At 48.2% G+C, this 17,495-nt stretch overlaps 1 protein-coding gene across 1 annotated transcript in view; it reads right to left on the reverse strand.

The window, feature by feature from the left end:
- Positions 1-700: 700 nt before the first annotated feature.
- selenos (selenoprotein S) overlaps positions 701-17,495 on the reverse strand; it is an 18,493-nt gene continuing 1,698 nt past the window's right edge. The window contains exons 2-6 of the mRNA XM_078241599.1: positions 14,629-14,772; positions 9,443-9,549; positions 5,084-5,173; positions 4,896-4,959; positions 701-1,245 (exon numbers count right to left, since the gene is read on the reverse strand). Coding sequence (XP_078097725.1) covers positions 1,166-1,245; positions 4,896-4,959; positions 5,084-5,173; positions 9,443-9,549; positions 14,629-14,772 — 485 coding nt within the window. The 3' untranslated portion in view covers positions 701-1,165. The remainder of the gene's footprint in view (positions 1,246-4,895; positions 4,960-5,083; positions 5,174-9,442; positions 9,550-14,628; positions 14,773-17,495) is intronic.

The raw sequence follows: 17,495 nt of genomic DNA on the forward strand, positions 1-17,495 counted from the left end.
TTGGTAGATTGAACCAGGGCAGGACTTACTCAGTTAATGGTAGGGCATTGGGGAGAGTTACAGAACAAAGAGATCTAGGGGTACAGGTTCATAGCTCCTCACGCACACCTGCACTGGCATGTGCACACACACGTCCGCAAATGCACCCGACAAAACATGGACATCTACTAAAAGGCACACAAGCACCACACGAGGTTTCTAAACAATGAAGGAAATAAATTGTGTTTTAACAGTTTGTTCCAACGGGGAGGACTTGGGATCACAATTTTAAGTTATATAAAGCTGATCTAGATCAGATGTCAAAAGACAGTTCTTTCTCCAAAGATAGTGAAGGTCGGAACAGGCTTGTGTGATTTGCTGAATTATTTCAACTCGGGTTGCACATGGGCTGGTCATCACCTCATTCAAAGTGGCTACGACAGGGATTTCAGGGCCAGACTGACTTGCTAGACCAATAGCGATTGGCTAGATGGACAATCATTTCTCCTCCGAATGAGCCTGTGCTTTTATCTGGTTTTTCACCTCCCGCAAGAGATCCCAGGGTTTTAGATGGAGTGAGCTGTGTGTATATTGTGGTGGCAGGCAGAGTGGATCAGAGGGTTCTCAGTATTGTTCATGCAGACTCACAGGTGTCTTCAATATACATTGTCTGACATAGAGACATCTTTCCATACAAAGGTATGACTGCTTCATCAAAACAGGATGTTGTACATTTATTATATATCAAGATGGAGAAAATAAATACAACATTTTAGTCATTTCACAGCTGGAATCTCAAACATATTTAAAGCTTTTAATCTTTAGCCAAAATAAACTTACTCAGACATTTTGGTATTTAAAAGCAAGGAATGTTCACGTTACACAACTATTTACTGCCACTATCCATGTCCATTCTCAGACATCCTCATTGGCTGGGCTGCCATTTATAAGGATGGCATCATTCATAGCTGTCAATTTCATCAAGTTTTAGTTAAAATCAATATAATTATTTTGAGAGATCTGATTCTTTTCATTAATAAAAAGTGAATATTGAAAATCAGGTGTGACTAACAGACTAATCAAAGCAGAATAAAATCACAACTTGACCAGCTTTGGTAACAGGATAGTGCATCGCCAACTGTGGTCAGTGCTGACCGTAGGAGTGGCCACTGACCGACCTTTAACCTCATGCCCCAGAAGATGGTCCCCTCCGACCTGGTCTCCAGCTACAAGAGCCTCCACCATCTCCCGTCAGAGGATTAAAACCTACAAAATCCAACAAACTATCTTTGTCATTTCAACATTTTAATCAGAAAAGCACATTCCACTGTTCATCCATTTGACCCGTTCACCGCAAGGACCCATTGTCCAAACTGCTAGATATCTGTACTGCTCCTTGGAGAGATCCTATGTTTAAGAAGGATGCAGAGATAAACCAGGGAACTACAGACCAGCGAGTCTCATGTCAGTGGTAGGGAAACTATTAGAGAAACCTCTGAAGGAGAGCATCTATCTCCACTTGGAGAGGCAAAACTTGATTAGGGATAGTCAGCATGACTTTGTTAGAGGGAGGGTAATGCCTAACAAAGGAGGTGACCAGGTGTGTAGACAAGAGTAGTGCAGTTGATGCAGTTTATATGGATTTCAGCAAAGCCTTTGACAAGATCCCACATGGGAGACTTGTAAAGAAGGTAAATTCACATTGGATACAGGGTAATTTGATAAAGTGGATTCAAAATTGGCTCAGCTACAGGAGGCAGAGGGTGATGACAAGAAGGCTGCTGTAGTGACTGGAAGCCAGTGTCCAGTGGTGTACCACAGGGATCTGTGTTGGGCCCCCTATTATTCGTCATTTATATAAATGACATTGATGACCATGTGGGGGGGTAGAATTAGTAAGTTTGCAGATGACACAAAGATTGGCTGGGTAGTTAAGTGAGGCGGAGTGTCTTGGGCTACAAGAAGATATAAACAGAATAGTCAAATGGGCAGATAAATAGCAGATGGAATTTTACCCTGAAAAGTGTGAGGTAATACACTTTGGAAGGAGTACTCTGACAAGAAGGTATTCAATGAATGGTAGGAAGTTCTGTGGAACAAAGGGGCGTATTTGTCCACAGATCTCTTGAGACGCAAGGGCATGTTAGGGTGGTGAAAAAGGCATAAGGGGGTGCAGAGGAGATTCACCAGGATGCTGCCTGGGATGGAAAATTTAAATTATGAAATTCGGTTATGTAAGCTCAGGTTGTTTTCGTTGGAGCAGAGAAGACTGAGGGGGCGACCTGATCGAGGTGTGCAAGATTATGAGAGACATGGACAGAGGGGATAAGGAGCAGCTGTTCCCCTTAGTTGAAGGGTCAGTCATTAAGGGGACATAGGTTCAAGGTGAGGGGCAGGCGGTTTAGGGGGATGTGAGGAAAAACCCTTTTTACCCAGAGGGTGGTGAGGGTCTGGAATGCGCTGCCTGGGAGAGTGGTGGAGGCGGGCTGCCTCACATCCTTTAAAAAGCACCTGGATGAACACTTGGCACATCATAACATTCAGGCCTGTGGGCCAAGTGCTGGCAGATGGGTTTAAATGAGAGTTCAGGCGTTTCTAATGTGTTGGTGAGGACTCAATGGGCCCAAGGGCCTCTTCTGTACTGTATGGTCTGTGACTCTATGAGTGTACCTAGTTTCAAAAGTCATTCGATAAGGTACCATAAAAAAGGTTCACAGGTAAGGTAAGGGTCCATAGAGTATGGGAAATATATCACCATGAATAGAGGATTGGTTAATGGATACAAATGGGGATTTTTCCAAATGGACTGGCAGGTGAATAGTGGAGTGCCGCAAGGATCCGTGTTGGGATCTCAGCTATTTACAGTCTATATTAGTGACTTAGATGAAGAGACAGAGTAAGGTATGCAAGTTTGCTGAGGATACCATGTGAAATGGGAAGGTAAGTTGTGGGGAGGACACAGGGACCACAAAGAAATACTGACATGTTAAATGAAAGGGCAACAAAATAGCAGATTGAGAAAAGTATGGGGCAGTGTGAGGTTAATTTGGTCATAAAAAATTAAAAAAGCACAATATTTAAAATGTGAGAAATTTGTAAAGGTTGATGTTTAAAGGTACTTGGTTATGCCAAGGAACAGTGAACATTACCAAGTGGATGCAGCAAGCGATTAGAAAGGCAAATGACATGTTAGCCTTTATTGCATTGGGAGTAGAATACATCAATAAAGAAGTCTCAGTAGTTATACAGGGTTTTGATGAGACCACAGCTGGAAGAGGGTGTGCAATTTTGATCTTGACATTTACTTGCATTGGAGACGGTACAGTGAAAGTTCACTCAATTGCTCCCTGGAGATTGTCCCACAATGAGGTGGTGTGTAGAGTGAACTATATTGGACTGTGGAGTTTAGAGGAATAAGACTGAAACCTGCTTCTGAAGGGCTTGATAGAGGAGATGCTCAGAGATTGACTGATAGAAAGCAAGGGTTGGGATAAATGGGTCCTTCTCCAGTTGGCGATCTGTAACTAGTGGGGTCCTGCAGGGTTCAGTTCTCAGACCACAACTGTTTACAATCTATATCTATGATCTAGACAGGGACAGAGGTGTAACACAGTGAAATTTGCTGATGACACAAAAATAGGTGGGAAAGGCTGTGATGAGGAGATAAAAAGTTTACAAATGGATATTGACAGACTAGGGGAATGGGCCAGAATCTGGAAGATGGAGTTTGATGTGGATAAATGCGAGGTTATCCATTTTGGCTGGAAAAATAAAAGGGCAAATTACTATTTAAGTGGGAAACAGGCGTCTGTGCAGAGGGATCTGGGTGTCCTTGTGCATGAGTCTCAGAAAGTGGGTATGCAGGTGCAGAACATTATGAGGAAGGCAAATGGAATCTTGGCATTTATTGCAAAGGGCCCGGAGTATAAAAGTAGAGAAGTGTTATAATTCTATAAGGCATTGGTGAGACCACACGGAGTATTGTGCTCAGTTCTGGTCACCTTCTTTGAGGACGGATGTGGTGGCACTGGAGGCGGTTCAGAAGAGGTTCACTAGGTTGATTCCAGGTTTGAAGAGGCTGTTGTATGAGGAGCTGTTGAGTAGCTTGAGATTGTACTTGCTGGAGTACAGAAGAATGGGGGGGGGATTTGATTGAGGTATATTAAATACTCATCAGGATTGATAAAGTAAAAGTTAACCAAATATTCCCCTTTCTAGAATAGAGTAAGAGGAGAGAGGTTCAAGACAGAGATAAGGAGAAGCTACTTCTCACAGAGGGTTGTGAATCTATGGAAATCATTGCCCCAGAGTGCTGTGGATGCAGAAATCAATCAATCAATGGATACAAGAAAGAGATTGATTAATATTCGATAAAGAGCTATGGGGAAAGGGCAGGAAATTGGAGTTAGGATGGGATGGAGATCAGCCATGATGATATAGAATGGCAGAGCAGGTACAAAGGGCTGAATTGCCGACTCTCACTCCTAATTCCTATTGTTTCTAGTCAGGGAATCTGAAACGCAAGGGCACAGTCTCAGGATAAGTGGGCCATCATTTAGCACTGAGACGGAGACCCGCCTGCTCACAGTCTCCGCACAGAGAGACCCGCCCGCTCACAGTCTCTGCACACAGAGAGACCCGCCCGCTCGTTCCTCCACAGAGGAACATTGATCTTCGAAGTTGAATCAGACTCTATTCTAGCTGATCCACATCATCACCTGGAGATAATTGTTCTCCCATAGCCTGCTGATGCAACAATTGTTATTCACAACTTGGCAGCTCTTACGCAGCTCTATGCCAATTTAAACGGATGTGTTGGTAATATTTTGTTTCACTTCAGCAACTTTAAAATATTGATGTGTGTGTATTGTTCCTGAACATGTTGTCTAATGTGAACAATGACCGTCAGGACTTACCAGCTCTCAGAGGCTTCTTCTCAGACTTGGGCTTTGCTGTACTCGTTGTGGTGAATTCTGACTCCTGATGTTGAACAAAAATAAAGCAATTATTGTTGTTGTATTAGCACTGCCAATCCAGATTAGAAAGCGGCCATTATAAACATCTTGCTCATAAATAACAACAAAACATAACAAGATCACATTACAGGATGTGGGCTTGTCCTCTTCCGGGAGCTCTTCCCTTCTTGCATATTTTCCCAAGCTTCAATTTTCTCTCTCCTTTTCTCTTCTTCAATCTGCAATGTAATAACAAGAACTTCACACAACCACCATTGCACCACACTTCTCTATTCTCCATTACTTCCATACTTTCGTACTCTATTCATAAAACCCAAATTGTGATAATAACGCCAGTACTGATCTGTGCTCTGACCGAGTCCTTCAGTTTTTCCGCCCTCTCCATTGCCTTTCCATTGAGTGCATCCCATTCCTGGTGTTCCTTTGAACCATCTCACACTGATCTACATTAAACTGCTTTGGCCATTTTATTCCATCTGCTCATTCCCCCTTAAGGAAAGGGATGATGCAGATATAGTAATCCAAGAGGAGCATTGTGAAATATTGGATAAAATAAACATAACGAGAGAGGAAGTGTTAGAGCAGTTGACAATCCTTAAAAATGGATAAGTTGCCAGAGCCAGAACGAGTGTTCCCTAGGAGGAGGTCAAGGAGGAAATGACAGACGCTCCGAGGATAATTTTCCAATCTTTACTAGACACAGGCGAGGTACCAGAGGACTGGAGGAATGTAAATGTGGTTCCGTTACTTAACGAAGGAAATGCCAAACAGTTTTAGGCCAGTTAGTTTTACTTCAGTGAGGGGCAAGTTATTAAGAATCAATCCTGAGAAATTGGATAAACTGTCACTGACATGAACTAGCCAGGAATAGTCAGCATGGCTTTAAGAGAAGGTCATGCTTTACAAATTTGATTGACTTCTTTGAATAAGTGACAGGAGGATCAATAAAAGTAGTGCAGTGGATGTTGTCTACATGGGTTTTAGCAAGGTATTTGACAAGGTTCCACATGGCAGACTGGTCAAAAAAGTAAAAGCCTATGGGATACAGGGTAATGTGGTGAATTGGACCCAAAGTTGGCTTAGTAACAGGAAACAAAGGGTAACAGTTGATGGCTGCCCTTGCAATTGGAAATCTGTTTCAAGTGGTGTTCTTCAGGGATTGGTGTTGGGACTCTTGCTGTTTGTTTTATATATTAACGATTTGGATTTGAACCTGGGGGGCACAATTGCGAAATTTGCAGATGACATAAAATATGGCCATGTAGTGGATAGTGTATTTGATTTGTCACATGTATTAGTATTGTGAAAAACATTGTTTTTTGCACGTTAGACAAAGCATATCGTACATAGAGAAGGAAAGGAGAGAGTGCAGAATGTGGTGTTACAGTCATAGCTAGGGTGTAGAGAAAGATCAACTTAATGCAAAGTAGGTCCATTCAAAAAAGTCTGATGGCAGCAGGGAAGAAGCTGTTCTTGAGTCAGTTGGTACGTGTGCTCAGACTTTTGTATCTTTTTCCCAACTGAAGAAAGTGGAAGAGAGAATGTCCGGAGTGCATGGGGTCCTTGATTATGCTGGCTGCTTTGCCGAGGCAGTGGGAAGTGTAGACGGAATCAATAGATGGGAGGCTGGTTTGAGTGATAGACTGAGCTTCATTCACGACCCTTTGTAGTTTCTTGAAGTCTTGGGCAGAGCAGGAGCCATACCAAACTGTGGGCGGCACGATAGCACAGTGGTTAGCACTGCTGCTTCACAGCTCCAGGGTTCAATTCCCGGCTTGGGTCACTGTCTGTGTGGAGTTTGCACATTCTCCTCGTGTCTGCGTGGGTTTCCTCCGGGTGCTCCGGTTTCCTCCCACAGTCCAAAGATATGTGGGTTAGGTTGATTGGTAATGCTAAAAATTGCCCCTTAAGAGTCCTGAAATGCGTAGGTATGAGGGATTAGCAGGTAAATATGTAGGGATATGGGGGTAGGATCTGGGTGGGATTGTGGTCGGTGCAGACTCGATGGGCTGAATGGCCTCCTTCTGCACTGTAGGGTTTCTATGATTTCTATGATAGAATCAGAAAGAATGCTTTCGAAGGTGCATCTGTAAAAGTTGGTGAGAGTTGTAGCGGACATACTAAATTTCCTCAGTCTCCTGAGAAAGTAGAGGCGTTAGTGGGCTTTCTTAACTATAGCATCCTCATGGAGGGACCAGGACAGGTTGTTGGTGATCTGGACACCTAAAAACTTGAAGATCTCGACCCTTTCTACTTTGTCCCCATTGATGTAGACAGGGGCATGTTCTCCTCTACGCTTCCTGAAGTCAACATCTATCTCCTTCATTTTGTTGACATTGAGGGAGAGATTATTGTTGCCGCACCACTTCACCAGATTCTCTCTCTCATTCCTGTACTCTGTCTCATCATTGTTTGAGATCCGACCCACTACGGTGGTGTCATCAGCAAACTTGAAAATCGAGTTGGAGGGGAACTTGGCCACACAGTCATGGAGGGCCAAAGGGCCTGTTCCTGTGCTGTATTGTGTATAAGGAGCACAGTAGGGGGCTGAGAACACAGCCTTGTGGGGCACTGGTGTTGAGGATGATCGTGGAGGTGGTGTTGTTGCCTATCCTTACTGACTGCAGTCTGTGGGTTAGGAAGTCTAGGATCCAGTTATAGAGGGAGGAGTTGAGCCGCAGGCCATGGAGATGAGTTTTGTAGGAATAATGGTGTTGAAGGCTGAGCCGTAGTCAATAAATAGGAATCTGACATAAATGTCTTTGTTACCTAGGTGTTCCAGGGTGGAGTGCAGGGCCAGGGCGATGGCATCTGCTGTGGACCTGTTGCGGCGGTAGGTGAACTGTAGTGGATCCAGGCAGTCTGGTAGGCAGGAATTGATTAGTGCCATGACTAACCTTTCAAAGCACTTCATAATGATGGTTGTCAGAGCCACCAGACGATAGTCATTAAGGCTGGCTTTTCTTTGGTACTGGGATGATGGCCGTCATCTTGAAGCAGGTAGGGACCTCAGATTGGTGTAGAGAGAGAGGCTGAAGATGTCCCCGGACATCCAGACCAGTCGCTTTCTGTGGGTTGACCTTTGAGAAGGCTGCTCTGATGTCAGCAGAGGTGACCCCGGATACAGGTTCGTCCAAGGTTTCGGGATGGAGGGCGTGCTCTCGCTGACCTCTTGCTCAAAACGGTCATAGAATGCATTGAGCTCATCAGGGAGGGGGTGCAGCAGAGTGGTGATTTTACCTGCCTTCATCTTGTAAAGGAAAGCTGTAAGCTCCAAGCTGACGTAGTTGGGTTGGTGGAGTGGGCATGAAAGTGGCAGATGGAGTTCAACTCTGATAAATGTGAAGTAATGCATTTAGAGAGGTCAAACAGTAAAAGGGAATATACTGAGAGGGACAGATGAAGTGAGAAATCTTGGTGTGTAAGTGCACAGATCCCTAAAGGTAGCAGTACAGGTAGACAAAGTTGTAAAGAGCCCATATGGAATGTTCTCCTTCACTGGCAGGAGTATAGAATACAAAATATAATGGTGAAACTGTAAAGTCACTGGTGAGGCCACAACTGGAGTATTGTGTGCAGTTCTGGTCACCATATTACAGGAAGTAATTGCTCTGGAGAGAATGCAGAGGAGGTTTACTAGAATGGTGCCAGGGCTGGAGAATTGTAGCTACAAGGAGAGATTGGAGAGGTTGGGGCTGTTTTCCTTGGAACAGAGAAGGCTGAGGGGTGACATGACTGAGGTACAGAATTGTGAAGGGAGAGTAGACAGGAGCAACCTGTTTCCCTTGGCAGAAAGTCCAAACACCAGGGCACATAGATTCAAGATAAGTGGCAGGAGGTGTAGAGGGGACATGAGGGAAAACATTTTAACACAGCGGGTGGTGTTTGTCTGGAATTCACTGCCTGAGTTGGTGGTGGTGGCAGAGACCCTAAACTTGTTTGAAAAGAATTTGGAACTGCACCTTAAATGCTGTAAACTACAGGGCTATGGGCCGGGTGCAGGAAGATGGGATTAGAAAGGCACCTGGGTGTATTTGGGTCAGCATGGACAAGATGGGCCGAATAGGCCCCTTCTACGCTGTATCAGTTCTATGGTTTTAGCTATCAAAGTCCATTTCGAAAGCCAGAATTGACTTTGCCGACCCTAGTCTTTCGGTCTGTGTGTTCCAACATGGTCCAACCCAGTCCAACGCCGGCACCTCCACATCATGTTCCAACATGACCAAGCACAACAACTCGCTGTTAAACCAAACTTTCTCCTCAGCTCCCCCACCCCCCCCCCCCCCCCCCTCTCTCTCTCTCTCAGGTTTTTCCAAGTAATTCTTCTGGAATGTCTGCGCACTGGTTCCTGACCTTCCTGCTAGCCAAAACACTTCTGTGTCTTTGGTAAATTTTGAAAGTGTGTTTCCTCGTACTGAAAGAATCAGCCGCCTCTACCGGGTCAATAATTTCACCAGCAGTTCCTCGGTGATTCGCTGCACCCTTACCTCTTTCTGTTTTTCTCGGTATTTAGCTGCCTGTGCATCCAGTTCCTGCTGCATCCGATAGCGAGCAGCGTCCATCGCTTCCTGCCGTCTCAGAATTAACGATGGTTCTAATCTCAAACACAATAAAACAGTTCAATATGCTGCATACATGAAGCAATTTATTCAAAAATGTACTTCCAGCTTCACTTCAGTAACAGGTTTTCTGACTGTCAATGTTACTCAACCATACAAATAACAAACACCCATAGCAACAGGTAATCTCTGGCCCACTCACCTGAAGAAGGGGCTTGGAGCTCCGAAAGCTTGTGTGGTTTTTGCTACCAAATAAACCTGTTGGACTTTAACCTGGTGTTGTTAAACTTCTTACTGTTCTTTGAACTAGATCAAAGATAATTAAAACTGAGGAATTAAGATGACTTTTGATTCAACAACCCAAAAAGATTTTAAAGCCTCCCTCTTCACCCTAAATCCAATTGGTTCAGGAGTTCTCTGCCATATTCGTCACTGTACCATCCATCATAAAATGCAAGTCCAATTGTTAAAAAGCAAAAATCTGAAGACAGAAAACGGGGTGGAAATCATTGGGTTCTGAAGATGAATCTTTGTTCTCAGTTTCTATATCACTCTCTATTGAAAGGCCACACAGACTCAAAACGTTTCTTTCTCCACAGACGCTGCCCAAGCTGAGTTTGCCCAGAATGTCCTGCTTCTTTCCTCCATTGTTTTACTGATATTGAAGCTCGTTAACTCTTCCACATTTAAATAGAAAGTGAGAGATAAAAGCAAAATACTGTGGATGTTGGAAATCTGAAATAAAAACAGAAAATGCAGGAGAAAGCTCAGCAGGTCTGAGAGCATCTGTGGAGGAGAATAGAGCCAACGTTTTGAGTCTGGATGACCCTTTGTCAGAGCTTTCTCTCCAGCATTTTCTGCTTCCAACATCCGCAGTATTTTGCCTTTATGCTATTCTTCCAGTTTGCACTGGGGATTGCTCGAAGATTGCAGCAGGCTAAGGATGGACATGAGAGCAAGATGCGGAGTTAAACTGGCAAGTGACAGGAAGGTTGGGGTCATACTTGAGGAAGGTGTTCCACAAAGCAGCCACCCAGTCTGTGTTTAATCTCCCCAGTGTAGAGGAGACCGCACTGGGAGCAGCAAATACAATCGATCAAATTGAAGGAGCATCAAGTGAAATGTGCTTCACCTGAAAGTATAGGAGCCATTTGGCAGTGAGGGATGAGTGCTGGATAAACTCAGCAGGTTTAGCAGCATCTCTGGGTAGGGAAACAGAGTTAATGTTTCCAGCCCATATGACCCTCCTTTGGAACCAAGGTAAAAATGTGATAGGTCTTACACTGATGAACAAAACGGGACGGGCAGGTGCAGCAGAAGAGGTCAGGGAAAGGGCAGAGGATGGGGAGATTAAATGACAAAGATGGAACTTGGTGTTGAATAACACAGTTTTGGATACACTGAAGGGGCGGGGGAGGGGGGGGGCACGTGGGGGCGGCGAGGGGCCGGGTCCGGTTTCCTCTCACACTCGGGTCAGGTGCATTGCTAAATTGCCCCTTAGTGTCCCAGGATGCGTAGATTAGCAGGATTAGAGGGGTAAATATGTGGGGTTGTGGGGATGGGGCCTGGGTAGGATTGTTGTTGGTGCTGACCTGATGGGCCAAATGGCCTCATTCTGTCCTATCAGGATTCTATGATTCCTTGTTTCCGTGCCATATCCTTTACATTTCCTCTTTCTGCTTGGCTCTCACTCTTTCCTCCTGTCACTCCCCTTTCATGAGGCTTTACAGGGATCAATTGGAGGGGAGGGATCAAGTGAGTTTAATAGTTGAATAACCATGGAGAAAGGCGGGAGGGCCGGGGGAGGGCCGGAGGGGGGAGGCAGGAGGAGGGCGGGAGAGGCAGGGGAAAGGCTCCCACGAGTCGCAACCTGGCTAAAATTGGAGGTCAAAATCACATGAAAAGGAAAAGGAAGCGATTAATCAATTGCAATCCTGAAGAAATGGACTTGCTGCAAGAAACAAACAGCCGCCAAACACAAGGCAGTCAGCAGCTCTGACAAAGGGTCATCCAGACTCAAAACCTTGCCTCTATTCTCTCTCCACAGATGCTGACAGACCTGCTGAGATTTTCCAGCATTTTCTGTTTTTGTTTCCGATCGCAGCATCCGCAGTATTTTGCCTTTATCCTGCTTCTCGTTTCTATGTAATGCATCTAATCAATTCCTATTTGGACATTAAGGGGCAAATTAGCATGGCCAATCCACCTAACCCATACACGAGTTCTTGAGTGTTGTTGGAAGTGTATTCATCCCGGCAAGTGGAGAGTATTCCATCACATTCATGACTTGGGTCTTGTAGATGGTGTAGATCCTGGGAGTCAGAAGGTGAGTTGTCTCCACAGGATTCCCAGCCTCAGTAATCACAGTATTTATACGGCTAGTACAATTCAGTTTCTGCTCAATGGTGACCCCAGGTTGGTGACAGTGAGGGATTCAGTGGTGGTAATGCCATTGAATGTCAAGGAAGAGTGTTGGATTCTCTCTTATTGAAGATGGTCATTGCTTTGCACTTGTATGGCGCAAATGTTATTTGCCACTTTTGAGCACAGACCTGGATATTGTCCAGGTCTTACTGCATTTGGACATGGACAGTTTCAGTACGAGTCATCGCAAATGGTGCTGAACATTGTGCAATCATCAGTGAACATCTCAACTTCTGACCTTATGACGGAGGGAAGGTCATTGCTGAAGCAGCTGAAGATGGTTGGGCCGAGGACACTACCCTGAGCACTCCTGCAGTGATGTCCTGGAGCTGAGTTGATTGACCTCTCACAGTTTACTGATGATCGAGAGTAGACTGATGGGGCAGTAATTAGCTGGGTTGGATTTGTCCTGCTTCTTGGGCAAGGACATACCTCAGCGATTTTCCACATTGCCTGGTAGATGCCAGTGTGGTAGCTGTATTGGAAGAGCTTGGCTAGGGGCACAACAAGTCCTGGAGTACAAGTCTTCAGGACTATTCAGGACTAAAGGGCCCATTGCCTTTACAGTATTCAGTGCCTTCAGCTGTTTATTGATATTGTGTGGAGTGAATCGAATGGGCTGAACACTGACATCTGTGATCCAGAGGAGGCCAAGAGGAATCATCCACTCCGCACTTCTGGCTTGTTAGATTGTTACAAATGATGCAACCTTACCTTTTGCACTGATGTGCTGGACTCTTCCATCATTGAGAATGAGGGAATTTGTGGAGCCTCCACCTCCAGTGAGTTGTTTAATTATCCATCTCCATTCATGGCTGGACGTGGCATAACTGCAGAGCTTAGACCTGATCCATTGGCTGTGGGAACGCTTAGCTCTATTACTTGCTGCTTTTTCCATTTGGCATGCAAGTAGTCCTGTGTTATAGCTTCACCAAGTTAACAACTCATTTAAAGTGTGCCTGGTGATCCCGGCATGTCCTCCTGCACTCTCCATTGATGTGGAGATGCCGGCGTTGGACTGGGGTAAGCACAGTAAGAAGTCTCACAACACCAGGTTAAAGTGGAGTGGTCTCTGGAGAACAGAGACCACTCCATCTGACGAAGGAGCATTGCTCCAAAAGCTTATGGTATTTGCTACCAAATAAACCTGTTGGACTTTAACCTGGTGTTGTGAGACTTCTTACTGTGCTCTCCATTGAACCAGGGTTGATCCTCTGGCTTGATGGTAATGGTTGAGTGGGGGATATGCCGGGCCATGAGGTTGCAGATTGTGCTGGGGTACAGTTCCGCTGCTGTTGATGGCCCACAGCGCCTCATGGATGCCCAGTCTTGAGTTGCTAGATCTGTTTGAAATCTATCCCATTTAGGACAGTGATAGTGCCACACAATACGATGGAGGGTATTCTCAATGTGAAGAGGAAATTTCATCTCCACAAGGACTTTGCAGTGCTCACACCTACTGATAGTGCCATGGACAGATGCATCTGCGGCAGGCAGGTTGGTGAGGATGAGGTCAAGTATGTTTTCCTCTCCTGGTTCCGTCAGCACCTGCCGCAGTCCCAATCTGGCCGCGATGCCCTTTAGGACGCGGCCAGCTCAGTCTGTGGCGGTATTACTGAGCCACTCGGTGATGGGCATTGAAATCCCCACCCAAAGTGCTTTCTACGCCCTTGCCACCCTCAATACTTCTCTAAGTAGTGTTCAATATGGAGGAGTACTGATTCATCAGCTGAGGGGGAGATCGGCGGTAATTGAAAAATCAGCAGGAGGTTTCCTTGCTCATGGGACTTCATGGGGCCCAGAGTCAACGTTGAGGACTTCCAGGGCAACTCCCTCCCAACTGTATACCACCCTGTGCTGCCTGCCACCTCTGCCGGGTCTATCCTGCCAGTGAGACAGGACATATCCAGGGATTCAGCACATTGCTGTGGATCTGGAGTCACATGTAGGCCAGACCAGGTAAGGATGGAAGATTTATTTCCCTGAAGGATATTAGTGAACCAGATGGATTTTTTTTTACAACAATCGACAATGATTTAATCATCACCGTTACCGAGTTGATTACCAGCTACTGTGACGGGATTTGAACCCATGTCCTCGGAGCAATAACCTGGGACGAGAGGGTTACTGTCCATCGACATTACCTCTGCTTCCACCACCGCACCCCGCCCGATTCTGCTCAAATTGGAAAGTTACAAATTCATAAAATAATTCAGGGCGGCACGGTAGCACAGTGGTTAGCACTGCTGCTTCACAGCTCCAGGGACCTGGGTTGGATTCCCGGCTCGGGTCACTGTCTGTGTGGAGTTTGCACATTCTCCTCGTGTCTGCGTGGGTTTCCTCCGGGTGCTCCGGTTTCCTCCCACAGTCCAAAGATGTGCGGGTTAGGTTGATTGGCCATGCTAAAAATTGCCCTTAGTGTCCTGAGATGCGTAGGTTAGAGGGATTAGTGGGTAAAATATGTAGGGATATGGGGGTAGGGCCTGGGTGGGATTGTGGTCGGTGCAGACTCGATGGGCCGAATGGCCTCTTTCTGTACTGTAGGGTTTCTATGATTTCTATGATGACGTGACTGACCCCAATCTCAAAGTCTGGAATCTAGTATTTCAAACTGACAAGTTCAAAACACTCAGAAAGATCAGGCGCTGACAAAAGCAAAGTCCACTCAAAAATGGAAATAAACTTTGTACCAAGCTGGGCCTCTGAAGCCTGGGTCCGCTTGTGGCTTCTTGACTGCAGCATCCCATTGATTCTTTGCATAAGAAAATAGATGGCGATGGAGCAGAAGAGGATGTACCAGCCATATTCAGACAGGATGTGCAGCACCTGGGTCGCTGAAAGAAAACAAAATAAATTGCAAACACTGTACCCAGCCGTGAAAATAAAAGGTACAAACACTCGAGCTCGAGTCTGCACATTACAGGCTTTGTGCAGCAGTCAGTTTGCTCAGATCTACAACTTCCACAGTATCTCTGCGGCTGCAGGAGGCAAAGCAGCCAGGGTTCCTGCTCCCGATCCCACTCCCTTCTCAATTTGGGATGAGAAAGTCCTCAAGACCTCTTAGTTTCTCAACTTATATGGACAAAGGGCGAGAGCAGATACACGCCCCAAGCCCACCCACTCCCCCCCACCCTCTGCTCCCCTAACCACTTCCTCCCCCACTCGCCCCACCCCATGTATTGGCATGGGTTCAATGGGCTGAATGGCCTGTTCCTGGGCTACACTGACCCCATGACACACGATCAACACAAAATCTATACACAGGACACGTGTTTTTGTGTGAGATTTTGATCTGAAAGTTACAGTTTGAGCCAAGAGCAGATACTCGGTTACGCTGGATCACTCAGCAACTGGGATTGGTTAACTCTAACACAACCTGGAGCCCGCAGAGCACCACCCTCCCTCCCCCCACCCTCTCTCCCCCTCCCCCCACCCTCGGTCTCTCTCTCTCCCCCTACCCCCACCCTCTCTCTCTCTCTCCCTCCCCCTCACCCTCTCTCTCTCTCCCTCCCCTCACCCTCTCTCCCTCCCCTCACCCTCTCTCTCTCCTCTCTCTCTCCCTCCCCTCACCCTCTCTCTCTCTCTCTCTCCCCTCTCTCTCCCTCTCTCTCTCTCCCCCTCACCCTCTCTCTCTCTCCCTCCCCTCTCCCTCCCCTCACCCTCTCTCTCTCTCCCTCCCCTCTCCCTCTCTCCCTCCCCTCTCTCTCCCTCCCCTCACCCTCTCTCTCTCTCTCCCCTCTCTCTCCCTCTCTCTCTCTCCCTCCCCTCACCCTCTCTCTCTCTCCCTCCCCTCTCCCTCTCTCCCTCCCCTCACCCTCTCTCTCTCTCCCTCCCCTCACCCTCCCCTCACCCTCTCTCTCTCTCCCTCCCCTCACCCTCCCCTCACCCTCTCTCTCTCTCCCTCCCCTCACCCTCTCTCTCTCTCCCTCCTCTCACCCTCTCTCTCTCTCCCTCCCCTCACCCTCTCTCTCTCTCCCTCCCCTCACCCTCTCTCTCTCTCCCTCCCCTCACCCTCTCTCTCTCTCCCTCCCCTCACCCTCTCTCTCTCTCCCTCCCCTCACCCTCTCTCTCTCTCCCTCCCCTCACCCTCTCTCTCTCTCTCTCTCTCCCTCCCCTCACCCTCTCTCTCTCTCTCTCCCTCCCTCCCCTCACCCTCCCCTCACCCTCTCTCTCTCTCCCTCCCCTCACCCTCTCTCTCTCTCCCTCCCCTCACCCTCTCTCTCTCTCCCTCCCCTCACCCTCTCTCTCTCTCCCTCCCCTCACCCTCTCTCTCTCTCCCTCCCCCCACCCTCTCTCTCTCTCCCTCCCCTCACCCTCTCTCTCTCTCCCTCCCCTCACCCTCTCTCTCTCTCCCTCCCCTCACCCTCTCTCTCTCTCCCTCCCCTCACCCTCTCTCTCTCTCTCCCTCCCCTCACCCTCTCGCTCTCTCCCTCCCCTCACCCCCCTCTCTCTCCCTCCCCTCACCCCTCTCTCTCCCTCCCCTCACCCCCTCTCTCTCTCCCTCCCCTCACCCCCTCTCTCTCTCCCTCCCCTCACCCCCTCTCTCTCTCCCTCCCCTCACCCCCTCTCTCTCTCCCTCCCCTCACCCCCTCTCTCTCTCCCTCCCCTCACCCCTCTCTCTCTCCCTCCCCTCACCCCCTCTCTCTCTCCCTCCCCTCACCCCCTCTCTCTCTCCCTCCCCTCACCCCCACTCTCTCTCTCCCTCCCCTCACCCCCTCTCTCTCTCCCTCCCCTCACCCCCTCCCTCCCCTCACCCTCTCTCTCTCTCCCTCCCCTCACCCCCCTCTCTCTCTCCCCTCACCCCCTCTCTCTCTCCCTCCCCTCACCCCCTCTCTCTCTCCCTCCCCTCACCCCCTCTCTCTCTCCCTCCCCCTCACCCCCTCTCTCTCCCTCCCCTCACCCCCTCTCTCTCCATCCCCTCACCCCCTCTCCCTCTCCATCCCCTCACCCTCTCCCTCTCCCCCCCTCACCCTCTCTCTCTCTCCCTCCCCTCACCCCCTCTCTCTCCCTCCCCTCACCCTCTCTCTCTCTCTCCCCCCCTCCCTCCACCCTCTCTCTCTCCCCCCACCCTCTCTCTCTCTCCCTCCCCCCACCCTCTCTCTCTCTCCCTCCCCCCACCCTCTCTCTCTCTCTCTCTCTAACTCTCCCCCCCCACCCTCTCTCTCTCTCTCTCCCTCCCCTCACCATCTCCCTCTCCTCACCATCTCCCTCTCCTCACCATCGCCCTCCCCCTCACCCTCTCCTCACCCTCCCCTCACCATCTCCCTCTCCTCGCCATCTCCCTCCCCTCACCATCTCCCTCCCCTCACCATCTCCCTCTCCCTCTCCCTCCCCTCGCCATCTCCCTCTCCCTCTCCCTCGCCATCTCCCTCTCCCTCTCCCTCCCCTCAAAATCTCCCTCTCCCTCCCCTCACCATCTCCCTCTCCCTCCCCTCACCATCTCCCTCTCCCTCCCCTCACCATCTCCCTCTCCCTCCCCTCACCATCTCCCTCTCCCTCCCCTCACCATCTCCCTCTCCCTCCCCTCACCATCTCCCTCTCCCTCCCCTCACCATCT

Source organism: Mustelus asterias, chromosome 24 (assembly GCF_964213995.1).
Source record: "Mustelus asterias chromosome 24, sMusAst1.hap1.1, whole genome shotgun sequence".
NCBI classification, from domain to species: domain Eukaryota; kingdom Metazoa; phylum Chordata; class Chondrichthyes; order Carcharhiniformes; family Triakidae; genus Mustelus; species Mustelus asterias.